Below are 27,224 nucleotides of genomic sequence, written 5' to 3'. Positions count from 1 at the left end.
CCTGGAGGAGAGTGGGGAGAGTGGAAGCTAAAGGAGGTGGGGAATCCCACGATGGGATTCCAGAGGCGGGGCTTTGATGTCACGGAGACTCCTTCCTGCCCAGCCGAAACGGAGAAGAAGGAGTCTCCATGATGTCAAAGCCCCGCCCCCGGAATCCCAACGTGGGATTCCCCACCTTCTTTTGCTTGCAGCGCCGCTGTGGCATCCTTTTCCATAAAAATAAAAGGAAGCAAAAGGAGGTGGTGAATTCCCCACCTCCTTGTTTATTTTTACAGAAAAGGACACTGCAGCGGCGCTGCTGCTGTTCGGGTTCGGGTTTGGTGAAATCACCCGAACTTCACGGCAAAGTTCGGCCGAACTCACCGAATCTGAACTTTGTTAGGTTCGCCCAACACTAATTATCACCTATAATGCCCTACATGCAGGGGTGGGCAGCAGGCAGGACGGGGTGGAATGCGGAAATGAAGATGCATGCACAGCTCCAGCTGATCAGTGGCTGTCACTTCCTGGATTACTGGTCTCAGCTCGGCTCTCCTTTTTCCCCCCTGCTGCTGCTGCGTCTGCGCTCCTTGCTTTTTTCCTCTTTTCTCCGTCCTGGCTTCGGACGATCTTCCCTCTCTCCTGTCCGGCTCCCCTCCAGCCTCACACGGCCACCTCCAACCTGAGGTGCAAGCAGAAGGCCTGGGTGGAAGTGGCGCTGGCGGGGGGTGACCCAGGAAGGAGATTGTGGGAAACGTGAAGCAAATTGTCACCCCAGCGAGCAACACTGGTAACGTTGTAAGTTGAAGACTTAACAGTTCACTTGAACAATGATAATCATGCAAGTCACCTGGTCACATGACCTTTAAGCCACACCCATAAAATAAGCCACACCCACAGTGTGGTAGTAAAAATTTTGGCTGCCCATTACTGCCTACATGGCATAGGGCCAGACTGTCTTCAGGCCTCCTTCTGCCGCATAGCTCCCAGTGGTTAAGGGCCAGTGATGGGCTACCAAAATTTTTACTACCACACTGTGGGCATGGTTATGCATTTTGTTTCAACATCTTCCAGTGCAAATTGGGTGCTCCAAATTTTGCTACCGGAAGTGCATTCCTGACCGTTCCGGTAGGAGCCCATCACTGCTAAGGGCCCACTTGTGTATACGCAGAAGCAAAAAAAATGTTGAAATCTCATGCGTACATGCATCCTCTTGCAACAGAGGCTGGAGGGCTAGAGGGGAGCCGGACAGGAGAGAGGAAAGCTCATCCGAGGCCAGGAAGAAGGAAAGAGGAAAAAAGCAAGGAGCGCAGATGCAACAGCAGCAGGGAAAACAAGGAGAGCTGAGCCGAGACCAGTAATCCAGGAAGTGACAGCTGCCAATCAGCTGGAGCTGCATGCACATCTTAATTTCTGCCGGTGGAACTGCCTTCCACCCCGTCCTGCCTGCTGCCCACCCTTGGCTGCCACAGAGAGGAGGGGATCAGGCTGTTTTCCAAGGCACCAGAAGGCCAGACAAGGAACAATGGATGGATGACCATGGAAATAAGTTGGAACTTTCTGACAGTGAGAGCATCAACCAGTGGAACAGCTTGCCTGCGGAAGTTGTGGGAGTTCCAACTTGCGACCTTCAAGGGGAGATTGGCCGAGACCAGTAATCCAGGAAGTGACAGCCGCCGATCAGCTGGAGCTACGTACGCACCGGTGGAACTGCATTCCACTCCGTCCTGCCTGCTGCCCATCCCTGACTGTATCTCCCCCGTCCATTCTACAACTAGAGGACAACCCCCTCCAGGCTTCAAAAATGATTGGGCAGGTTTTGTTAGGAATACAGAATTACCTGTCGTAGTGCACAATTTTTGGCCATGGGCCTAAAGCTTCCCTTCCTGGACCCTTCACAATGTCCCAACCAGGTGTCCTTATTAGCATTGGAAGCAATGCAAGGCAGAGGGATATTTCCGTATGGTGACTCACCAGAAAACGTCTCCTTACAGAGGCATTCTTTTATTCTGTTAGCCTTCCGGACGTGGAAAGCCTTTGTAATTTCCTGGTTCATGAAGGCTTCCTTGTTGGTAATGTTCTCCACCATCATCCGCAAGTCAAACACTTCCAGGATCTCAGCAATCTGAGCTACCTGGGCGAGGTCCCTTTCGTTTTCATCCAGCTGCCCCGTGTATAAAAACTGCAGGACGGTTTTAAAAGGCCCCGGTTGGATCGAGGCTTCCATCTTGACGACCGTCACTGCACAGGTCCTCTGTGAAACAGGGTTAATCTGCGTCTCTTGATGAAGGCTAATGAAACCTTTGCCCCAGAGGGTTGGACCTGGTTTTGGGCAAGTGGCTTCTCCTGCATCAGGCTCTACCTGGAGGCCCTCAGTTGAAGCAGAAGATGATGTTGAAGTTGAAGTTGCTCCCTGGTCAACTGCTTCAAGGCTAGAGGTTCTGTTGGGGAGACTACTACCTTCACTACAAAAGCTTTCCGTCACATCTGGCGTGTCTTCACATTCCATTGAGAAAAGGTCATAAAACTTGGACGAAGAGGTAGCTAAGTAGATCTTGTGAGCGAAAATCTGATTCTGTTCCTGAAGAAGAAAGAGCGTGTCCGCGCACAAGGGGTTGTCCAGTAAGTATCCCACATCGTTAATCTTGAGGGTGGGACACTCTGGGATCTTTATAACAGGAGGAGGAGCCTTTGGAGGTAGAAACGGAGCTTGTAGCAAAGGCTTCTGGACTTTCTTCAAATGGGACTTCCAGAACTGTAAATGCCGCCTGGAAATTAGGGCGGCTCGGATTGCATTGTCAAACACATCCTTGACGCCAAACTGGTCAAAGACGCTGGTTTCGTAATAGGGTATTCCCAGCTCTTTAGCCACCTCCCTGCCTCTTTCTGGGGGCAGGATGTCCCCCCGCTTGATAGGCCTGCAAACAAAATGGGGGAAAAAAAGAAGTCAGACTCACTGAAAAGCACTAGTGGACCCCCACTTATCAAGGGATACGTTCTTGGGATTTCTTAATTTATTTATTAATTGGACTTGCATGACGCCCCTCGGGACGGCTCACAACACATCAGTAAAAACAATATTTGTACAGTGTTCCCTCGATTTTCGTGGGTTCAAACTTCGCGAATAGCCTATATCACGGTTTTTCAAAAAATATTAATTAAAAAATGCCTCGCGGTTTTTTTCCTATACCACGGTTTTTCCCACCCGATGACGTCATATGTCATCACCAAACTAATAATTTTTGCAAATAAATAACCAAAAAAAAAATTATTGTTAATAAATAATTATGTTTATAAATATCAGGATCACTAAGTGTCTTATTCAATGGTGAGTACCAGTAATAATGTTGAGTAAATGGTTGTTAAGGGAATGGAAAATGATAATTTAGGGGTTTAAAGTGTTAAGGGAAGGCTTATGATACTGTCCATAGCCCAAAATGGTGTATTGACTTCTGCATCTCTACTTCGCGGAAATTCGACTTTCGCGGGCGGTCTCGGAACACATCCCCCGTGGAAATCGAGGGAACACTGTATTTGTATTTATTAGATTTGTATGCCGCCCCTCTCCGAAGACTCAGGGCGGCTAACAACAATAAAAAAGACAATGTAAACAAATCTAATATTAAAATCCATCTAAAAAACCCCAATTTTTTAAAAAACCAATCATACATACAAGCATACCATGTATAAATTCTATAAGCCTAGGGGGAAGGGAAAATTTCAATTCCCCCTTGCCTGATGACAGAGGTGGGTTTTAAGGAGCTTGCGAAAGGCAAGGAGGGTGGGAGCAACTCTGATATCTGGGGGGAGCTGGTTCCAGAGGGTCGGGGCCGCCACAGAGAAGGCTCTTCTCCTGGGTCCCGCCACAGAGAAGGCTCTTCTCCTGGGTCCCGCCAAATGACATTGTTTAGTCGACAGGACCCAGAGAAGGCCAACTCTGTGGGACTTAACCAATCGCTGGGATTCGTGCGGCAGAAGGCGGTCCCGATGCCTTGAAGGGCTTTATAGGTCATAACCAACACTTTGAATTGTGACCGGAAATTGATCGGCAACCAATGCAGACTGTGGAGTGTTGGTGTAACATGGGTGTATTTAGGAAACCCCATGATTGCTCTCGTAGCTGCATTCTGCACGATCTGAAGTTTCCGAACACTTTTCAAAGGTAGCCCCATGTAGAGAGCATTACAGTAGTCGAATCTCGAGGTGATGAGGGCATGAGTGACTGTGAGCAGTGAGTCCCGGTCCAGATAGGGCCGCAACTGGTGCACCAGGCGAACCTGGGCAAACGCCCCCCTCGCCACAGCTGAAAGGTGTTTCTCTAATGTGAGCTGTGGATCGAGCAGGACGCCCAAGCTGTGGACCCTCTCTTAGAGGGTCAATAATTCCCCCCCCCCCAGGGTTATGGACGGACAGATGGAATAACACATCTAAATCCAATTAATATAAAGAACTAATTAAAAAACATTATTTTTTAATTTTTTAAATTGTTATTGATTTTTATAATAACAATAAAACATTCACATAACACTATGCTCAGTGCTCAAAGGGCCCACCACCAAACAACATTCATACTCCTTCACCAAATGTTCTATATTCTAATTAAAATCCATTCTAAAAAGACTAAAACATTAAAAATCATTCATTCAAGTTCAAACCACAAACATACCACACATTCGTTGGCCAGAGGCTAGGATCTAGTGACCCAAGCCTGGTGATATAATAGGTTTTCAGATTCTTGCGGAAGGCAGAGGGTGGTGGCAGTGCGAATCTCCGTGGGGAGTTGATTCCAGAGGGCTGGGGCCCCCACAGAGAAGGCTCTTCCCCTAGGTCCCACCAAGTGACATTGTCGCAGAGGGATCCTTTGGCCTTCATGCTTTCCCTTTCTGGATGCATCATGAAGACCACAGGCGTTGATGCCTAAAGTCTTCAAACATCTGAGAAGACTTTAGGCTTATCTGGTGGAAGGTCTTAAATGATGGAAGGTCTTAAGCATAAAACCTATCAGGAAACAATGAACTCAATCTGTATAGTCTTGAGGACAGAAGGGAAAGGGGGGACACAATCGACCCATCCTCGAATACAGACCCATCCTCGAATACAGCTCATCTGTTTGGAACCCATATCGCATCTCAGACATTAACACCCTTGAAAATGTCCAAAGATGTTTCACCAGAAGAGCCCTTCACTCCTCCACTCGAAACAGAATATCCTACGAAAATAGACTTTCAATCCTGGGCCTAGAAAGATCATATGCTGCAACGTCCTGCCTGTCGGCGACTACTTCAGCTTTCACCACAACAACACAAGAGCACACAACAGATTTAAACTTAATATTCACCGCTCCAAACTTGACTGTAAAAAATATGACTTCAGTAACCGAGTTGTCAAAGCGTGGAACTCATTACCGGACTCCATAGTGTCATCCCCAAACCCCCAACACTTTACCCTTAGATTATCTACGGTTGACCTCTCCAGATTCCTAAGAGGTCAGTAAGGGGCGAGTACAAGTGCACTAGAGTGCCTTCCGTCCCCTGTCCTATTGCTCTCCTATATCTCCTATACCTTTCCTCCATTCCTATATCTCTTTTTCTATTCTTTCATTGATATATTCTATTCCTATATCTTCTTTTCTATTATTTCTTAGATATATTTTACTATGAGTATCTCCTCTATAACCTTCATCATGCATTTTACTATGTGTATATTGATATATACCCACTAAAACCCTCATCGTGTATTGGACAAAATAAATAAATAAATAAATAAAATAAATAAATTTAAATATGTTGAAGGGTTAAATAAGGTTCAGGAGGGAAGTTGTTTTTAATAGGAAAGTGAACACCAGAACAAGGGGGCACAATCTGGGGCTAGTTGGGGGAAAGATCAAAAGCAACGTGAGAAAATATTATTTTACTGAAAAAGTAGTAGATGCTTGGAATGAACTTCCAGCAGACATGGTTGGTAAATCCACAGTAACTGAATTTAAACATGCCTGTTTAAATTATATCCATCCTAAGCATATATCCATCCTAAGATAAAATACAGGAAATAGTATAAAGGCAGACTAGATGGACCATGAGGTCTTTTTCTGCCGTCAATCTTCTATGTTTCTATTTGAGGGACAGGGAAGATGATATTGGGCTGGCAGTGAAAGTACAATTAGAATAGGCTAATATAATGAAACATTGTGAGAAACAGATAAAATGATAGATGAGGTGGGATTATTTTATTAAAGGTTTTTGGATAAAAGAAATTTATACTGATTAGGTGGATTGATAACTGAATACTATATTTCCATTAAGAACTGAATAAGGGTTTATTAAATTTATGGTGTTGATATGTAATGATAGAAAATAAGTAGATTTCATTGATATAATTTGGTTTCCTTTCTTTTCTTGGGAATGACATGGTTATGATAATATCTTGTAAGATTTGGATGATAAAGTATGGATAATTAATATTTAGGATTAAATAACTTTTCTATTTGAACGGCAATTAGTATATGATAAGGGTAAATAACTTTTAAAGAGGTAAATAAGGATATATGACAAAGAACAACCACTTTGTCCTAAATGTAATAAAATTTAATAGATAAGTGAAAGCAAATAGATGAGATGTAATAGCAAATAGTATTGTAAGTTTGTATAATAATATTGAAAAAGTTTATATGGAAGTTTTCCATGATAAAAGTAAAGGAAGCAGCCTATTGTTGGATGGTAAGTACCGAATATAAATGTAAATTCATTGTATTGTATTGAAGATTGAAGGTACAGTGGTACCTCATCTTACGAACGCCTCTTCTAACAAACTTTTCAAGATACGAACCCGGTGTTTAAGATTTTTTTGCCTCTTCTTCCGAACTATTTTCACCTTACAAACCCAAGCAGCTGCTGCTGGGATGAAGGGGTTTCTTTTTTTCCCCTTTTTTTGAAGAAAGAAAAGGGAGGGGCAGCTTGGGGGAGGAAAAAATTTGCAGAGAACAACGTGCTTGCAAAGGAACTGAAACGGTGTCTTTTGAAGAAAGAAAAGGGAGGAGGGAGGGGCAGCTTGGGGGAGGAAATTTTTTGCAGAGAACAACGTGCTTGCAAAGGAACTGAAACGGTGTCTTTTGAAGAAAGAAAAGGGAGGGGCGCCCCCCTTGCCTTTGTTCTTTCCCACTCACCCTTTAGCATAGCCTTGCTTCTTCCACCCGCCCCCTTTAGCTGCTCCTCCCTGCCCTCTGTTCGCCTCCCTTCTAAAGTTTGGGATTTTCCTGAAGGATTTGCATGCATTATTTGCTTTTACATTGATTCCTATGGGAAACATTGTTTCATCTTACAAACTTTTCACCTTACGAACCTCCTCCTGGAACCAATTAAGTTCGTATGATGAGCTACCACTGTATATGATTTTGCACTGTTTAAAAGTGGAGAAACTTTTTAAAAAGATTACACAGAAATTGGACACAATCAAATGATCAAATGCTTCCTTGGGAGCCAAGATTTTGCCCTTTCTGCAAAAGCCCAGCGTTGCTTTGCCACGGGGGAGCAAAGTTTTATCTGCATTAAACTCTCTATCTTGCAGGAACTGTTGGAATCGCCCTGGCAATAGACTGGTGGCAATATATACAGATTAAGTCGAGATTTCATAAAGACAAAACAACATATATACTTAGGAAGGATAATAATATATTAGGCAAATTATTAACCACAGATCAAAGAAAATTGATAGGGAAAACATATAAATGGTAATTAGTAGTGTATATATATATATATATATATATATATATATATATATATATATATATATATATAAATCCCTTTCATCTCTTTTTTTCTTTTTTTTCTCTTTGTTTTTTCATAAAAACTTTTTCTTTCTCATATATATCTTTATAAATTTTGATACAGACTTAGATTTATATTAAGATTGATATTTTTATTCTATATAACAATATGTATTTTATAGATAAACTTTTTACTTTCATATGAAGACTTCTATTTTGAATGGAGCGACTGTAGCTCCATTAAATGTTATATGTTTTGTTTGTTGTGTTTGTTACTTTGAAAAATCAATAAAATATATTTTAAAAAAAATAAACTCTCTACCTTGCCAACGGCCTCCTGGCTCGATTGACAGCCTCCAGATCAGCATAGCGAAGATCCAGTTGGCAGCCCACAAGAATCACAGGAGTGCGAGGACAAAAGTGCTTGATCTCTTGACACCACATTGTCTTCACATGATTCAGGGAGTTAGGGTTAGCAATGGAGAAGCACAACACCACAACGTCAGACCTGCAAGACAAAACTTTATATCTCAATCACTTTGTTCAAATATGTGTGGAAGGAAGGAATAATCAAGGCTTGGTTTGTTTAGAAGTACTACCAGGATTGTGATGCTACAGTGCATAAATATTGTCATATTTCTATGTTCCTCCAGAACAATCAAATACCTCTCTTATCCAACTCCCAAGTGGCATATTGGTGTAAAGTGGGGCTCAACTTCACCTGATCGTGGGTCAAAGATGAATTTGCAAGGGGAAGTTGGGCCAACCAGTTAATACCTTCAAGCATCAAACAAGTTCTTATTCTAGTTTCTGGTAGAAATTTAGCAATTACAAATAACTCTTATTAAATGTATCATTTCATGAATAAAGAAACTCCATTTATTTCTCTGCTCTCCTGTAATTCAAACACATTCCATACAGCAATCGGTCCGTTATCTCTCTCTTAGCTGCATTTCTCACATTCCTCCTTCTGCTTCACTTAAACAAGATTTATTTTCCTAACAGCATAACTTTGAAAAACAGTAGCACTGACTGATAACAATACAAAATACTTTGGCTTACTTTAGCATGGTAAAAACACATCCATTTTTCCTTTCGGCAACGTTGAAACTCCACCCTTCTTCTCCACTGACCACTGACGTGCCAAATACATCACTACAATATTTAACCCATTCCTCTCCTTAATATCTTCTTCCATACCTCTGCTCTCTACGTTTTTGGGCCCTTCTAAATTTAGGGTTAACCCAGCGAGCGTCTGATTCTCCCTCACTAGATCCTAAACCCATAGCCCTATCCTGTGGCTGGCCTCCCACCTGTTCTACTACCTGTAACCCCAGGGCCCCCACTAATTCATAAACACTATCTGAATCCGAGTCCTCAATATCTTCATCCTCCTCCAACTGATCAGGAATATGTACAACAGTTTTGAGATAAGCCAAGGGGAATCTGTGAATAATGATTCTAGATAATTTCTGGAGGACGCACAGACATAGTCCTTCAAATAGGCGGGTCTCCTCCAGCTCCGCCCAGACCTTCTCAGAACTGGTCCCAGAGTTGATGGAGGAAAAGATAGAAGGGTGCTGCTCCTGCCCTCCACTGGATCGATGGGAGCTGCCATCCTCAGAGGTGAGATCAGTGCTGGCGAAACCATCCTAGCTGGTGGAAATCATGATGAGCAATGAACGAGGGCACAATCGGAAGACTGACTGGAGAAGACGATCCCACCTTCGTCGCCAATTGTTAAAGCCGGCTGTCAGCTAACTCAAGGGGAAAAAAGGCAGGAGGCAGCTTTGCATAAAAATAGCCGTTTATTCAAGGACTCGGCTAAAACAGTTAACAAGGGAACTAAGGCTGACAAGCTTCCTTATTTATTGGGAAGCTGCAGGGGAGAGACCAATGAAAACTATCCAAGTCTCCCGCATTGCTGGCTGTTTAAGTTCAACCAATCAGGCAGCAGCCAGTTAAGTCAGGATTCAACACTTCTGACACTAAAATAATCCAGATTTCAATAAGCTGAGAGTTGAAGAGTTCAGCAGTTCTACTCAAATAATTATCCCCAAAGATCTCGTGCAGGGGCATCACAGGCAGAAGGAAATAAGCCAATTGCTTTGTTTCAGCAAATGCTCAGATGCTCCTGGCTTTATCCTCATCTTCAGCCCAACTGCTTAGTGACAACGTGTTTTGTTGTGTATTAGAAGGCGCCTCCAGGAGGAAAAGCAAGGATTCCCAAATCAATAAGGGCTGAATTTTAAGCAAGCAGATATTTGGCAAAGGGGCAATGCCCCTGCCAATTTATTTTGCAGCATTTAGAAAAAGCATTTAAATGTTGTCTAAATATTTCACTGTATAGTGGTACCTCTACCTACAAACACCTCTATAATAATAATAATAATAATAATAATAATAATAATAATAATAATAATAATAATAAATTTATTGTCATTGTCAAAACAACTAATTGTCATTGGCAACGAAAGTCGTGTGACACCCAGAGACCAGTCCCACCATACATAAAATCAGAATGCTAAATTTAAAAATAGAATAAAAATAAAATAAAAAATAAAATAAAATGTCCTACAAATTCCCCACCCTGAACCACTGAAACCATCTACATGACAAATGGAGTAATATTGTCCAACAGTTCACTGTTGGTGACCCTTTAGTTCATTGTTAAGTGCGAGTATAGCTCTGGGATAAAAACTATTCAGGAAACGTGTGATCCTAGTTTCTAGTTGTCCTTTTCTGTAAAAATAAACAAGTAGGTGGGTAATTCTCTACCTCCTTTTGCTTCCTTTTATTTTTAGGTAAAAGGATGCCACAGCGGCGCTGCAAGCAAAAGGAGGTGGGGGCAATATGCCGGCTCTGTTAAAAAGTGCTGTTGCTAACATGTTGTAAGCCACCCTGAGTCTAAGGAGAAGGGCGGCATAAAATCGAATAAACAAATAAATAAACAAAATTTCCCTACCGGTTCTGTGTACCTGACTGTACTGTAGAAGCCCATCACTGCCCTGAAAACTTCCACTTCAAAGGCTACAATTGGTGTTTAAGACACACCCCAATTTTCACCCTCTTTGGGGTTCGGGGAAGGTGCATCTTATACTCTGAAAAATATGGAAATTATTCTGCTGTTAGCTTGCTTGCCACAAAAGGGACGTCTAACTTAGACTGACCTTCCATAAGCAAAACGCCGGTCTTTGTGGTGGTCTCCAAACGTATCCCAGAGCCTGAGGGAAACACTCACTTCATCAACTACATCACGGGACCGTTCAAGAACCTGGAACAGAGAGAGAGAGAGAGAGAGATGTCCATAAGATAAAGGTTTGCAGTGAAAGCAGACAGAGCCCTGGGGGGGAGAATGAGAGGTGATGCGTCTGAGCTGATAACAGGGACCAAATTCCCCAAAAATTGAAGTCGGCAAAGTTATAGTCAGGGATGGTGGAAGATGCCAATTTCTGGTGAGAGGCCATCGTGTGTTCAATTCAGATAACCCACCAAATTGTGTGTGGACAGGAGCCCAAAGCAAGAAATCATGGCATTGGACCAGAGTACCTCCGGAACTGCCTGCTACCGCACGAATACCAGCGACCAATAAGGTCCCACAGAGTTGGCCTTCTCCAGGTCCTGTCGACTAAACAATGTCATTTGGCAGGCCCCAGGGGAAGAGCCTTCTCTGTGGTGGCCCTGGCCCTCTGGAATCAACTCCCCCCAGAGATTAGAATTGCCCCCACCCTCCCTGTCTTTCGTAAACTACTCAAGACTCATTTATACCGCCAGGCATGGGGGAGTTGAGACACCTTTCCCCCAGGCTATTTTATACTTTGTTTTATGTTTGATATGAATGTGTTGTTTGGTTTTTTAAATAATGATAGGGTTTTATATGTTTTTTAATATTAGATTTGTTCTACTATAATATTGTTTTTATTATTGTTGTGAGCCGCCCTGAGTCTTCAGAGAGGGGCGGCATACAAATCTAATAAATTATGATTATGATTATGATTATGATTATGATTATGATTATGATTATGATTATGATTATGATTATGATTATGATTATGATTATGATTATGATTATGATTATGATTATGATTATGATTATGATTATGATTATGATTATGATTATGATTATGATTATGATTATGATTATGATTATGATTATTTGTGATCAACTTCCAAAACCCAGCAAGTATGATTTGAAGTAAACATTGTGCTAATTATAGTCTGGTATGATATCTGAATTGGCAATCAGTCTTCCTTTAGAGCAGGAGTTTCCAACCTTGGCAACTTTAAGATTTGTGGATTTCAATTCCCAGAGTTCCTCAGCCAGCAAAGCTGGGAGTTGAGGTCCACAAGTCTTAAAGGTGCCAAGGCTGAAGACCCCTGCTCTAGAGCAGAGCTGTCAAACTCCCAGCACACGGGACAGATACGTCATGCGTTGCCCATGCTGATGTCCAGTTTAGCGAAGGGGGAAAAAGTTCTGATACGTTATAGGATGCAGCCATGAGTTTGAGACATGAGTAGTGATGGGCGAACCCAACGGTGTTCAGGTTCAGTAGGTTCGGACGAACTTTACGCAAAATTCAGCCGAACCCAAACCGAACCCAAACTCGAACGGGGAATCCCTCCCATGAAGAGATTCCGGGGCAGAGCTTTGACGTCACCGGCAGGTTGCTAAGGACGCCAAGGTGATCACTTCTTGGATTCCATGGAATCCAGGAAGTGATCACCTTGGCATCCTTAGCAACCTGCCGGTGACGTCAAAGCTCCGAACGCCGAACACAACCCCGAACTTTGCCCAAAGTTTGTAAAAAAATCGGGTTTGTGTTCGGCATACTGAACACTGCAAAATTTGGTACGGACCCGAATTGTGCGGGTTCGGTTCGCCCATCACTAGACATGAGTAACCTGCTCTAGAGGTTACTGTGCTATGCAGAAGAATGTATAAAGCTTAGAGCAAGCAGACATGCAGAATTAAACCTTGGCTTTCGGATGCAATATGAACTGTGGTCAGCAGCAGCCATGGTTTAATTAATCTGGGGATACGCTGACAGATTTTATGTATTTGTACATAACACAATTTCTTAACAAAAGATCTAAGTCTAGACCAGGGGTAGGCAAAGTTGGCTCGTCTATGGCATGTGGACTTCAACTCCCAGAATTCTTGAATTCTCCCAGAATTCTCTCTTCGGAGAGGGGCGGCATACAAATCTAAGTAATAAATAAATAAATAAATGATTGGCTCAGGAATTCTGGGAATTGAAGTCCACAATTCATAGAAGAGCCAACTTTGCCCACCCCTGGGCTAGACAATTGAATCCGCTTTACTGGGATCGGCAAACATAATTCGCCGCTACATCATGCAGTCCTAGGTGCTTGGGAAGCGCCCGACTGGTGATGAAATACGAAATCCAGCATAGTGATCTCGTTTGCTGTGTTGTACTGACATAAAGGTGGCCAACATGATGTCATTTACGTCAAGGGTTTGGGTTAGGGTTAGGGTCCTCGCCTCAGAGAGATATGATTTCCCTATCTATTTACTATTACTGAACATCCAAAATATACTATTTAATTCTACGTACTGTATATATGCCACGTGTGTACATACATATTACACACAGGCACACAAAAATATACATTATCTACTCTATAAACTGAATGTGTATGTACACAGAGAGGGAGAGAGAGCTCTTCTAAAATTATACACATTATTCAACCTCATTTACTGCGATAGGAAAAACATATCCAGAGCCCAGAAGGAAAAAGAAAAAAAATGCAAAATTTTCTACCGGTTCTGCATACCTGATCAATTTTTTTTCTACCTGTTCTGCGCACCTGACCGCACCCGTATAAGCCCATCACTCCATACCTACCTCTTGGCAGACTCGATACTGATCAATGGCCCAGACTGTCGGGACGTGAGTTGACAGCAGCTGGTACTGGTTCAGGGTGGTGTTGCAGGCTCTTGCACAGATCAGGCGAGTTTTCCCTACCGCGTTATCCCCGACAACCACGCATTTGATGGTTTCAACATTTGGTCTTTCGTAGTCCATGTCAATATCCATCTACTGGGGGCTGCAAGAAGACCAGAACTCTGGTTAGCAAGCTTCTCTCTTGGCTAGCTGCCTCTTTTGACTTTTTGAAGACCAGGGATGGGAGCTGCCTCTTCTCGAGGCTGACTTATAAACCTCACCCAGTTTGTAAAGAAAGCAGGCCCATCCCTTCATTCAGTTTCCTATAAACACAAGCTTGCTTAGAGGAGAGAAAACAGGACCGAGTACAGGTTACTGGCTGGACAGCAGAAGTCTCAGCCTGCAAGCTGCTCCACGCTGGAAGTTTCAATCATGTTTATACCAGTCCTCAGGAATATGCCTCCGAGGCAAACTCAAAAGGCAAAGTTAGAAAGTTACAAAACAAAACAGCTGCATATTACCAGAGAAAACAAATCAAGAGTCTTCTTTAACACAAGATTCTGAGCAAGCCCCAAACTGGTGATTCAAAAAAATAATCTAACTTGCCTCTGAGTCTCCAACATTAGCAACTTTAAGGCTTGTGGACTTTAACTCCCAGCATTCCTCAACCAGTCAAGCATTTTGGCTACAAGGCTGCAATGCTTCGTTGCCTTGAGTCAATGAAAATTAATACGCAAATATAAACTCGGAAGAGCTCACCTCTACTCTTTTGAAAGTTCACCTCCATTTAAGATCAGGGGAAAATCCAATCTACTGAACTGTGCAATATGCTAATGTTAACATTTTCTTAAAGAGAAATACTTTTGGAAATATTCGATGGGTCTACTGAACTTTTTACTGTTACAATTTATCTTCCTACACAGACAAACTAATTTCAAAAGGTATAATTGCAGAGTTGAGAAATTTCTGTTTTACTGGTGGTATATAATCATCAGATATGGAAAAAGTATTTCTTAAGTAGCTTTTAGTGTTATTGTGCTCTTAGTATTTGCTGTGTCTCATCAAATATACACTGCTCAAAAAAATAAAGGGAACACTTAAACAACACAATATAACTCCAAGTAAATCAAAAGTCTGTGAAATCAAACTGTCCACTTAGGAAGCAACACTGATTGACAAACAATTTCACATGCTGTTGTGCACATTCAACTTTGCACAGAACAAAGTATTCAACAAAGTATTTCATTCATTCAGATCTAGCATGTGTTATTTGAGTGTTCCCTTTATTTTTTTTGAGCAGTATATTTTCTAAGGTACATATGAATGTTCTAAAAATCAATGGGCTGTAATTCTAATTACGTCTTACCTTTATTTGCCATGACTTTTGAGATACTGAACGGTTAAACATTACTGAACTGGTCAAGAAGAATGAAGTGAAATTAAGAGTTTTGATCTATAATTAATTTTAGTCTTTGTTGGAGCAATATTTTTGCCTGACTCCACAGAAAACTCAATGGGGAAAGGTTGCTGAACATGATTCCCAGTCACATGGGAAACTTTACAGGTCTAAAATTCCTGCTTCTGAAAGTAGTATCCCAAACATTTGGGAAACATCAAATTATGGAAGGCTAATTTATTACAGAGCTCACACGAATATCAGGGAATGTTTAAGAGCCAAAATATAGTGATACCTCATCATACAAACTTTTTGAGATACAAACCCGGGGTTTAAGATTTTTTTTGCCTATTCTTACAAACTATTTTCACCTTACAAACCCACTGCCGCCACTGGGATGGCCCACCTCCGGACTTCCATTGCCAGCGAAGCACCTGTTCTTGTGCTGCTGGGATTCCCCTGAGGCTCCCCTCCATGGGGAACCCCATCTCCAGACTTCCATGTTTTTGTGATGCAGCAGGGGAATCCCAGCAGTGCAAAAACGGACGCTTAGCTGGCAATGGAAGTCCGGAGGTGGGGTTTCCCAGTGAGGGGAGCCTCAGTGAAATCGCATTATTGCAAAAACACAGAGATCCAGAGGTGGGGTTTCGAGGACTTCGGTGTTTTTGCGATGCTGCGATTTCACTGATGCTCCCTTCGTTGGGAAACCCCACCTCCGGACTTCCGTTGCCAGTGAAGCGTTCATTTTTGCGATGCTGGGATTCCCCTGCTGGGATTCCCCTGCAGCATCGCAAAAACACAGAAGTCCAGAGGTGGGGTTTCCCATGGAGGGGAGCCTCAGGGGAATCCCAGCAGTGGAAAAATGGGCACTTCGGCTGACAAAAGGGGTGAATTTTGGGCTTGCACACATTAATCGCTTTTCCATTAATTCCTATGGGAAACACTGTTTTGTCTTACAAACTTTTCAACTTAAGAACCTCATCCTGGAACCAATTAAGTTTGTAAAACAAGGTATCACTGTACACTCATCGGTAGAAGAAAATAACCCAACAAGTCACACGCACAGGACTGGGACTAACGTTATCTACTAAGCTTATATTTGGGGTGTGCTATTTCAGTCTGCAGATAGACTGCACTCCAACACACTTGACAAATAATTAAGGCAGGTGAAAGAGTGGCTTATGATTCTTCACATGACAATGTTGTTATCAGCGAAGAAGGAGTTTGAACAAGGCAGTTGCAAAACAAATTCACAATAGAGAATAATGACAACCAGATGGGAGTGGTGATTCAACCACACCAAATGCAAGATAACACAGCCTAGGCAGAGCATGAGAACAGCTGTTGAGTGAGTTGACCGTCTGCCAAGGAAACCTGGACAAGATCCAAGGTCAAACATGTCAGAAAAAGATACAGCACCTTGTATCTCTCTTTCCTTGAGAATGCAAACAGACTAGCTGGCAGCTGCCAAGGAGAAATGTTTTCAAGAGACGTTTCAACAGCAGTATGGTGATTTTATTGACACAACTGTTGGCGTTTACATAAAGCTTAAACACCTTGTCATGTGATAGGGTTGTTTATTTTTAAGATCCAGGCATAATCACATTGTGCAACTATATAGGAAAGCAACAACGTAGGACACAGCTGGAGAAAATTAATGATATCACCTGATTTGTCACCAAGATATATATACCTATACCTTATATAGAGTGCTGGTGAGACCACATTTGGAATACTGTGTTCAGTTCTGGAGACCTCACCTACAAAAAGATCTTGACAAAATTGAACGGGTCCAAAGACGGGCTACAAGAATGGTGGAAGGTCTTAAGCATAAAACGTATCAGGAAAGACTTCATGAACTCAATCTGTATAGTCTGGAGGACAGAAGGAAAAGGGGGGACATGATCGAAAGATTTAAATATGTCAAAGGGTTAAATAAGGTTCAGGAGGGAAGTGTTTTTAATAGGAAAGTGAACACAAGAACAAGGGGACACAATCTGAAGTTAGTTGGGGGAAAGATCAAAGGCAACATGAGAAAATATTATTTTACTGAAAGAGTAGTAGATGCTTGGAACAAACTTCCAGCAGATGTGGTAAATCCACAGTAACTGAATTTAAACATGCCTGGGATAAACATATATCCATCCTAAGATAAAATACAGGAAATATTATAAGGGCAGACTAGATGGACCATGAGGTCTTTTTCTGCCGTCAGTCTTCTATGTTTCTATGTTTCTATGCCACCAGACTTGAAATGTGGGGCTTAGACAATTTAGAACTACACCACCTTCAGTCTGACCTTAGTAAATAAAATTATCTGCTACAATATCCTACCCGTCAGTGACTTAACCGCAACAATACATGAGCACGCAATAGAGACATTTGATTTGATTTAATTGGATTTAATTGGATTTGTATGCCACCCCTCTCCGAGGACTCGGGGCGGCTCACAGCATGTACAGAAAAACAGGAAACAATAATAACAATCCAGTTTATACCTTAAAAAACAATCTTAAAATTCTAATTAAAAAAGCTATCAATATCATTCATTCAACAGTCAAACTAAAGCATTCATTGGTCAGGGGGGAAGATCTAAGGAACCCCAGGCCTGGTGGCAAAGATGAGTTTTTAAACTTTTTCGGAAGACGAGGAGGGTGGGGGCAGTACGAATCTCTTGGGGGAGCTGATCCCAGAGGGCCGGGGCTCCCACAGAGAAGGCTCTTCCCTTAGGTCCCACCAGCCGACATTGTATGGTCGATGGGACCCTAAGGAGACCAACTCTGTGGGACCTCACCGGTCGCTGGGATTCATGCGGCAGAAGGCAGAAGGTAAACCATTGCCAACCCGACTGCAGAAAATACAACTTCAGCAACAGAGTATAATCAATGCCTGGAATGCACTACCTGACTCTGTGGTTTCTTCCAGGCAGGGGTGGGCTGCTGCCCGGATGCGGGGGAACGCAGTGGGGTAGCGAAAAGGGAGCTCCACCCCAGAGCACTGAAAGATGTTGAAAGAAAATGCAGCACGTCCTGCATAAGCCACGCCCACAGTGTGGTAGTAAACATTTTGGTAGCCCTCCACTGCTTCCAGGGGTGGGTTCCGCTTACCTTCACTACCGGTGAGCATCGCAACGTTTTGCACACATGCGTTTGTTCCATTCGCGTGCTCACACATCCCTTCCTGCAATTCTACTTCCATGCATGCTCAGAAGCGGGGTTCAGGCTGAAACACAGCTGTGGAAGGAAGTTCAGCTGTGCTTCGGATGAAGAAATAAAGGTCGGTATTAACCCGTGGGTTTTTTTCACATCAGAGGACGAGGAGAAACCATACAAACAATGAAAAAAAATCACCAATTTTTTTTTTTAAAGATGGTGGCGTGCACGGACTGGCACGATAGAACTGGATCTGTGATGCCAAAATAACATCACTGGCAGGTCACTAAGGGTTCAGGTGATCTAGTCAAAACCAGGAGGATTCCATCTCTGTTTTCTTCCCTAAACTCACAAAACTTTAACTTTAGACTATATACTGTTGACCTCACCCCATTCCTAAGAGGTCAGTAAGGGGCGTGCATAAGTGCACCAGTGTGCCTACCACCTCTGTCCTAATGTTCCCATGTAGTCAAAACCATCTCATGTTTACATGTTTATACTTTTACTGTAATCTTATATATGCTTGACAAAAATAAATAAATGAAATAAAAAAGTTTTAAGAAAGCACAAACCATTATTCAAGCCCATGTTGTGGCTAAACAACACGGGATAAATGTCAGGGGGTTGTGCAGCCGGTGTGACCAAAAGAAGTCAGAAACGCTGACACGCGCTTGTTGTTTTATGTAAATAAATATATTTAGAGTGAATAAGAGTATCACAAACAGGAGCCTCGTCAGGTAAATCAACACTGCAGGAACATCATGAGGTAAATCACAGAGCAGACAGAGGTACAAAGGCGGGAAACATGGGAACCGCCCCTGCATACCCAGAGCAACCAATCACAGCTTAGATTGCCTCATGCAGGAGTTAGCTCTCAACAACCAATCAGTTATAACTGTATGTTTTGACTGTTTACACACTTCACTATTCCAGCTATTCAATTAAATATCTTAACAATAAATATTTCCTTTCTCTGACAGGTTAAATATCTAACAATTGATCATCCCTCAGTTACCATTTGGGTTTATTAGTTATTTATGTATTTATGTATTTATTTATTCATTCATTCATTCATTTATTTATTTATTTTGTCCAATACACAATGAGGGTTTTAGTCGGTATATATCTATATACACATAGTAAAATACATGATGAAGGTTATAGAGGAGATACTCATAGTAAAATATATCTAAGAAATAATAGAAAAGAAGGTATAGTAATATCAATGAAAGAATAGAAGAAGAGGTATAGGAGTCTGCGGAGAGGGGCGGCATACAAATCCAATAAATAAATATATAAAAATAAATAGAAGAAAGGTATAGGAGATATAGGAGATGTCTGAGGCTCCTCGACAATTTTCCTAGCAGACAATTACTTCATATGAAGAGCTCGACCATATTGAAATTAAGACCATATTCATATTAAAAGCTCGACTTCATATTAAAAGCTGACGAAGTTAGCTTTCTACTAGCTTCAGTAGAAGAGTAATCCCACAGCACTTCTGAGCCTTAGGTTTCAGTCTAGCTCCATGCTAATAGATCCACAATCTTACCTGCATGAGAACACAACCTGGAGGAAATGTTCTGAAATTCTCCGACTTAGCCTTAGCTTGGTCTTCAGTTTAAAGGCGTGCATGGGTATTCTGCACGTATTTTGCGGGGAGTTGACTTTGAAAAGCTTCTGGCAAGCTCTGCCCCACACATCGCAGTGGGAAACACCCACTTTGGAGGACTTTGCCCCAACAGCTTCGGAAGGTTTAACCCACAGAGCTTCTGGCTGGAGCTCTTAAAAGGGGGAACTCCCTACCCAGCGATGTGTCTGACTAGGGATCCAGAGATCTGTACACAATTGCACCTTTCTTATTTGTTTGCTTGCTTGCTTGTTTGTTTGTTTGTTTAGTTAGTCAAACAATTACAGGGTGGTAATTTGTACAAATAAAACATTAGATAAGTAATGATAAAAAATAAACAAAAGAAGACATTAGGACAGAAACGGTAGGCATCGTTTCCTCGGGGAGCTAAGAGGCTGATGCAACTGGGCCTTATGACCCCCTGAAATCTCTGTCCATTCATTTATCTATCTATCTATCTATCTATCTATCTATCTATCTATCTATCTATCTATCTATCTATTTATTTATTGTTGGAGTTGAAAGGGACCATGCAGATCATCAAGTCCAACCCCCTGCCTGAGCAGGAATTTATTTATTTATTCATTCATTCATTCATTCATTCATTCATTTATTTATTATTTAGATTTGTATGCCACCCCTCTCTGCAGAATCCTAAAGCACCCCAGCCAAATGGCAGTCCAATCTTCTCTTGACAGTGTCCAGAGTTGGGGAGTTCACAACCTCCGCAGGCAGGTTGTTCCACTGGTTGATCGCTCTGACCGTCAGGAAGTTCTTCCTTACTTCTAGGTTGAATCTCTCCTTGGTCAGCTTCCAGCCGTTGTTCCTCATCCAGCCCTCTGGTGCCCTGGAGAATAGAGTGGCCCCCTCCTCTCTGTGGCAACCCCTCATATACCTATATACAGCTATCATGTCTGCTCTGGCCCTCCTTTTCTCTAGGCTATCCATGCCCAGTTCCCGCAATCTCTCTTCGTAAGTCTTGGTTTCAAGTCCCCTAATTGTTTTGGTTGCTCTTTTCTGCACCTTCTCCAGAGTTTCAATGTCTCTTTTGAAGTGTGGTGACCAGAACTGGATGCAGTACTCCAGATGTGGTCTGACCAGGGCGTAGTTGGGTGGCATTAATATTTGATGGTTTAGACTTTAGAAACTGGCCATAAGAATGATTGCATGATCCAGACACGGTTATCAACTCTCATAAACGAGGGACTATACATGTCACAATGGCAACACCACAAAACTAAGCTTGTTTTATATTATACACCGATCGTTGAAGGGCACTGGTATTTTCGCACCTTCTTGGCTTTCATTTTCTCTCGGGGTGGTGGGGTAAGTTAAAGCCTTCGTTGAATTATTGCATTTGACTGTGGTTGCACACCGCTTATTTTCAAATCATATTTTGCACACCTGTTGTTGTTGTTTTCAAGCGAGTGAAACTTGCACACTAATGTGAGACAGAGAAACCAGGATGGGGTATTTGGGGCTATCCTGCCCCAAAATGTGAACCCTAGAGATCCTCACAAAGAAAATAAAAAATAATTCATCCCTTTTGACAGAGAGTAGTTATCCTTTGAGCTCCCAGTTGTTTGTTTTTTGTTTGTTTGTTTGTTTGTTTGCTTGCTTGCTTGCTTGCTTGCTTGCTTGCTTGCTTGCTTGCTTGCTTGCTTGCTTGCTTGCTTGCTTGCTTGCTTGCTTGCTTGCTTGCTTGCTGATTGGTTGGTTGGTTGGTTTTTATGCCGCCCTTCTCCTTAGACTCAGGGTGGCTTATAACATGTTGGCAATAGCACTTTTTTAACAGAGCTAGGCTATTGCCCCCACAATCCGGGTCCTCATTTTACCCACCTCGGAAGGATGGAAGGCTGAGTCAACCTTGAGCCGGTGATGAGATTTGAACCGCTGACCTTCAGATCTACAAGTCAGCTTCAGTGGCCTGCAGTACTGCACTCTACCTGCTGCGCCACCCTGGCTCATCAGCCTTTTACAGTTATGTTTCTTTCTCATGCAATATTCGGTCACCTTAATTTCAAAGGCACAGTAAATTGGCCTTTAAAATTACATAAACTTTTTGGCTGATGTCAGCCAATGGAACATGCAAACTATGATTTGAAAGTAAGAGGGGTGCAACCACAGTCAAATGCAATAATTCAACGAAGGCTTTAACTTACTCCCAACCCCAAAAATCTCTTTTGCTTGGATGGCTCTTTTTTTGTTTTTGTCCTTAACTTGAATTTATTTTGGAACATATTATGAAAGTATAATGCATTTAGCTCCTCACGTTTCCCTAGAAAACTGATATAGCATTCAGTGATGTATAGGAAAAAAGCTCATGATTAATAGCCATATGCCCAAGCAGAATCTGCATTCACACCAGCAGAATGTATATTTATCTCCGGGTTTTCTATTTTTAATTCTCAAAGGAGCTGACTTTCTGATTAAAAGTCTAACAAGGAGCCAGACATCCAATGCAGAACCAGGCAACACATTCTCTGGTGTGCCTGGTTAATACCATCTCCCTCTCTCCCTCCCTGTTTCTCTTTTTCTGGACAATACAGTGTTCCCTCGATTTTTGCGGGGGATGCGTTCCGAGACTGCCCGCAAAAGTCGAATTTCCACGAAGTAGAGATGTGGAAGTAAATACACTATTTTTGGCTATGAACAGTATCCCAATCCTTCCCTTAACACTTTAAACCCCTAAATTACCATTTCCCATTCCCTTAGCAACCATTTAGATCATTACTCACCATGTTTATTTATTAAAGTTTATTTTTAAAAAAATGTTTTTTAAAGGCGGACGAAAGTTTGACAAAGACATATGACGTCATCGGGCGGGGAAAACCGTAGTATAGGGGAAAAAACCACGAAGTATTTTTTAATTAATATTTTTGAAAAACCGTGGTATAGACGTTCCGCAAAGTTCGAACCCGGGAAAATCGAGGGAACACTGTACATCTTTTTTCCCCTTCGATTTATTTATTGGTTTTAAAAAAGAAAAGGTTTTCATATATGTTCTTAAACAGATCATAACCTGTATCTACTACATTTTGAAATTACAATTCATCGCACTATGTATTCAGTTAGACCAGGGGTCTCCAACCTTGGCCACTTTAAGACTTGTGGACTTCAACTCCCAGAGTCCCTCAGCCAGCAAGCTGGCCGAAGAATTCTGGGAGTTGAAGTCCACAAATCTTAAAATGGCCAAGGTTGGAGACCCCTGAGTTAGACTATATACATTCTAATGCATTAATAAAGAGTAAAACATAATATAATAATGAGCATGAATAATTTGATTCGATAGAGAATAGTTTTTAGTCTTAAATAATTATTTCGTTTATTCCTATTACTATTGCCAGATATTTAGTTTTATTTCTATGTACACCGATACTCTGTAATGATACGTTTTGTTTTTAATTGCGGATTTATTCGTGCCATTTATGCCAGGTCTCTTTGGTTTCTTTATTCCTTGTGCCTTTGATTGCGTTTGTCATTTCGTTCATTTCTGTGCATCTATAGATTTTTTTCAATGATTAGGCTTACATCTTTTTATTGCATTCTTTATGCCTGTACAGTTCATGCAGGGTTTCACCGGAGAGAGAAAAGGCAATGATAAGTAAGTCACCACAAATGTTGTGGTTAGCTCTGGCCCTGCTCCTGCCCCAAGGACTGTGGATGTGGGGGAGACATCCACATGCTGCAGGCCTGTTTTGCCCCCGGTGGAATCTGCTGATGAAGGCTCCTCTGACCAAGAAGACATGAGTGACAGGGAGGAGGAGAGTGTGGCAGACAGCTCAGAAGGAGATCAATTATCTAGCTCCTCCTTGGATTCAGAACAAGAGTTAATGATACAGCCACACATGCGGAGAGCGATGCATAGGCAACAACAACTGAGAGATTGTTATCAAAGAAAATGAGGCCACCTGTGGTTGGGTGGGGCTGTGGTCATTAGTAAGGCTGCTATAAAGAGCAGCCTGTGGGTTTGGCCATTGTGGAGGATTATCTGATGGTTGTGTTTCGTGACTGCTTTACTGACTTTGACTTTTTGTGTGCTGATTTTCCCCCGCTTTGAAACTAAACCAGAGCAAAGTGTGTTTCACTTTGTGAAAGAAGAAGGACTGTGAATTGCCTCACAGCTGCAAGCTAAGTATCGCAGAACTGATAAGGGTCTTGTACAAATTACCAGTTTGTTTGGAGATGAGTGCTCTTTGCTATACCAAAAGAGGGCTTGGTTTAAGTGAATTTTCATTACAAAGAACATTGTTTTGAATTTTCAAACGTGTGTGTGTCTGAAATTTGTACCTGAGAGCCCGACAGAACAACAAAGAGGAGAAATAAGGCTGAACCAATGGATGGGTTAATTCAATCAACAGCCTTCTTTGTCACAAAGCCACATAATCTCACCAGAGAATGGAGAGCAAGCCCACCCAGGAGGAGCAGGGAGGGAATATTTCAGGCGAGGGTCTTCTTCCCGTAAGACTATAACTCCTATCTTTATGAGACAGCATTTAGAGACAGCATTTAGAAACCAGCATTTAGAGCTGCCCTGAGTTTTCGGAGAAAGGCGGCATACAAATCTAATTAATATTAATAATAATAATATTATTATTATTAATAATGATGATAACAATAACAACAACAACAACAACAACAACATATAGTCATTGACTTACTATCATTTGTTTAATGCAGGAGTCCCCAAGCATGGCAACTTTAAGACTTATGGACTTCAACTCCCAGAATTCTATGCTCCAGCTATGCTGGCTGCAGAATTCTGGGAGTTGTAGTCTGCAAGTAATGGCGGGCCACCATTCCTGGTGCTACCAGAATGCGCCGGGAGCATGGAATCACGTGCGAGGACATGTGCACATGCCTGGCACAGGATTTGGCTTCTGCACATGGAATCTTGTGCGAGGATGCGCATAAGAGTGATTTCCGGGGGGGGGGTTGCTTCCGCACATGCATGGAAGCAAAAAAACCCCGGAAATTGGCAAATAACTACACAGCTGCTGCTCGCCACGCTGCACCGCTCATGGCAGCTCTGCCACGAGCAACCCGCCTGCTCCGCTCATCCTGTCTGCTCGCCTGCTTTGCTCCCGTTTGCTTGCCCGCTTTACCTCACCTCTCATCCCGTCCGCTCGCCCGCTTTGCTCCCGTCCGCTCGCCTGTTCCACCCTGCTGCCGTCTGGCCACCGGCCTTACCTTGAGTGCACTGCTCTCCTGCCAAGAAGATGGGCCATTGTGCACGGCCTGAGCTCCAGCTGCATGGCCTGTTTTATTCTCTCCCACACCGCTGCGGCGCGGGAAAGCTGAAAGCAGGCCACATGCAAAAAGCCCCACCAGAATCGCCAGAATTGCACTTTTTGTGTGTGCATGGCGCGTGCATGCCCAACGACAATGGAGCGAGGCTACACACTCCATTTCTGCTGCCAGAATGGCAGTTCCGGTGTTCCGAGGCGTGGCCCATCCCTGTCCACAAGTCTTAAAGTTGCCAAGTTTGAAGACCTCTGGTTTAATCACTGAAATGACAACGTCATTCAAAATGTGATTAACAACTAGTTGTTGCACTTATGATGGCCGCAATATCCTACGGTCAAATAATCAAAACTTGGGAGCATGGCAAACAACCTGTATTCACAATGGCTGTCACATCCTGGGGGTCCCATGATCACCATTTGGGTACATTCCCATCCCATTCAGCTTGTGACAATCAAAGTCGACTTTTTCATAACTTGAAAGGAGTAATTTTTTCAGTTCTTGCAAAGGCACACAATCTTTTGGCCTGGTGGATTTTTTTTTAAAGTTCAGTCTTAATGACCATGTGATTCACTTTAAAAATTGCAGTGTGAAAAAACATGGGCAAAATTTTACGATTGGCTAAAGAAAAGAGCATCAAAAAATAAATAAAAATCTACGCAAAGCAACTCGTCGAATAAAAGAATTGAAAAATTAATACTATGTGAAAGAAGCAAAATTCTCTGACCAAACACCTAAAAACTGGGGAAACTTTCATTTCCCAAATGTTGTATGTGTATGTTTTTATGTAGGTTTTTTCTTTTTTGTATGTTATACAGTGGTACCTCAAGATACGAACTTAATTGGTGCCGGGAGGAGGTTCGTAAGGTGAAAAGCTCGTAAGATGAAACATTGTTTCCCATAGGAATCAATGGAAAAGCAATTAATGCGTGCAAGCCCAAAACTCAGAAACCGGGAAGCCGGCCGCCACCACCAAAGGAGGCTTGAGCCTCCCTTTGCCCCACGCTGCTTCATCCTGCCTGTTGTCCTGGGTGAAGTGCTGGGGGGAGGGAGTCAGGAAGGTCCTCCTGCTCCCCTCCCCAGCCAAAAACACAAAGACAGGCAGGGCGGAGCAGCGTGGAGCAAAGGGAGGCTGAAACCGCCGGCGGCTTCAGCTTCCCATTGCTCCGCGGGAGCGGCAGACCGCCTTTGTATTTTTGGCTGGGGGGGGAAGCAGAAGGCGCAGGATCGGGCTGTCGGCGGGCGCGCCGTGAGGTAGCAGGTCAGCATCCTGGGCGGCTGGGCGGCGGGCAAGGAGGCGCGGCCGAGTGGATCTGGCTCCGGCTCCGGCTAGACCTCCAGTGAGGATGGGGCGGGCAGTGGGTGCGGCGGCAGCGGTAGCGGTGAGGGTGCATCCGATTCGTGGCTGACGGCCCCTGACGCAGTGGGGAACATCGGCGCGGGAGGCAGGAGAGGACCGGGCGACTGGAGCAGCAGCGCGGCTTCTTTTTGCCTGGGAGGGAAGGTGAAATGCCGACGGCTCTAGCAGCTGCTACGAGCGGCATTTCACTTTCCCTCCCTTGCAAAAAGGCCAGCATTCTGGGATGATGGGGCCGGACTTCCCAGGCAGAAGGCATGCCCCTCTCCCCGGCATCTTTTTGCCTGGGAGGGAAGGTGAAATGCCGCTCGTAGCAGCTGCTACGAGAGGCATTTCACACCCGGGCTGGGGGGATTCCCAGCAACCTCCCGAACCCCGAACTTCCAGGTTCGGGGTTGGGAGGTGCTGGGAAGCCCCCCAGCCCGGCTGTCACCTTTTAAAACAGCCGGGTGGCTTTCCAGGAGCCTCCCGCATCCGAATGCCAAACCCGAACTTCCGCGTTCGGCTTCGGGAGGCTCCTAGAAAGCCGCGCGGCTATTTTAAAAGGTGACTGCCAGGCTGGGGGGCTTCCCAGCACCCCCCCGAACCCTGAACTTTTGCCAAACTTCCGGGTTCGGGGTTCGGGGGGGTGCTGGGAAGCCCCCAGCCTGGCTGTCACCTTTTAAAACAGCCGGGCGTCTTTCCAGGAGCCTCCCGCAGCCGAACGCCAAACCCGAACTTCCGCGTTCGGCTTCGGGAGGCTCCTAGAAAGCCGTGCAGCTATTTTAAAAGGTGACCGCCGGGCTGGGGGGCTTCCCA

The 27,224-nt window shown here is 43.3% G+C and overlaps 1 protein-coding gene across 3 annotated transcripts in view; it reads right to left on the bottom strand.

Moving 5' to 3' along the window:
- The window catches only part of LOC139155632 (rho-related BTB domain-containing protein 1-like), a 59,068-nt gene that overhangs the window by 18,288 nt on the left and 13,556 nt on the right, over positions 1-27,224 (bottom strand). The window contains exons 1-5 of one of the 3 annotated variants that reach the window (XM_070730842.1): positions 19,748-19,834; positions 13,609-13,810; positions 10,912-11,015; positions 8,064-8,249; positions 1,954-2,897 (exon numbers count right to left, since the gene is read on the bottom strand). In XM_070730842.1, the coding sequence (XP_070586943.1) occupies positions 1,954-2,897; positions 8,064-8,249; positions 10,912-11,015; positions 13,609-13,800 (1,426 nt within the window). In that variant the 5' untranslated portion in view covers positions 13,801-13,810; positions 19,748-19,834. Of the gene's footprint in view, positions 1-1,953; positions 2,898-8,063; positions 8,250-10,911; positions 11,016-13,608; positions 13,811-14,168; positions 14,245-19,747; positions 19,835-27,224 lie in introns of those variants that run through there. The other 2 variants (XM_070730843.1, XM_070730844.1) reach the window with 2 other exon arrangements.

Source organism: Erythrolamprus reginae, unplaced genomic scaffold, assembly GCF_031021105.1.
Source record: "Erythrolamprus reginae isolate rEryReg1 unplaced genomic scaffold, rEryReg1.hap1 H_36, whole genome shotgun sequence".
NCBI classification, from domain to species: domain Eukaryota; kingdom Metazoa; phylum Chordata; class Lepidosauria; order Squamata; family Dipsadidae; genus Erythrolamprus; species Erythrolamprus reginae.
Note: the sequence above shows the minus strand (reverse complement) of the source record. Positions and strands in the feature narration are given on the sequence as shown.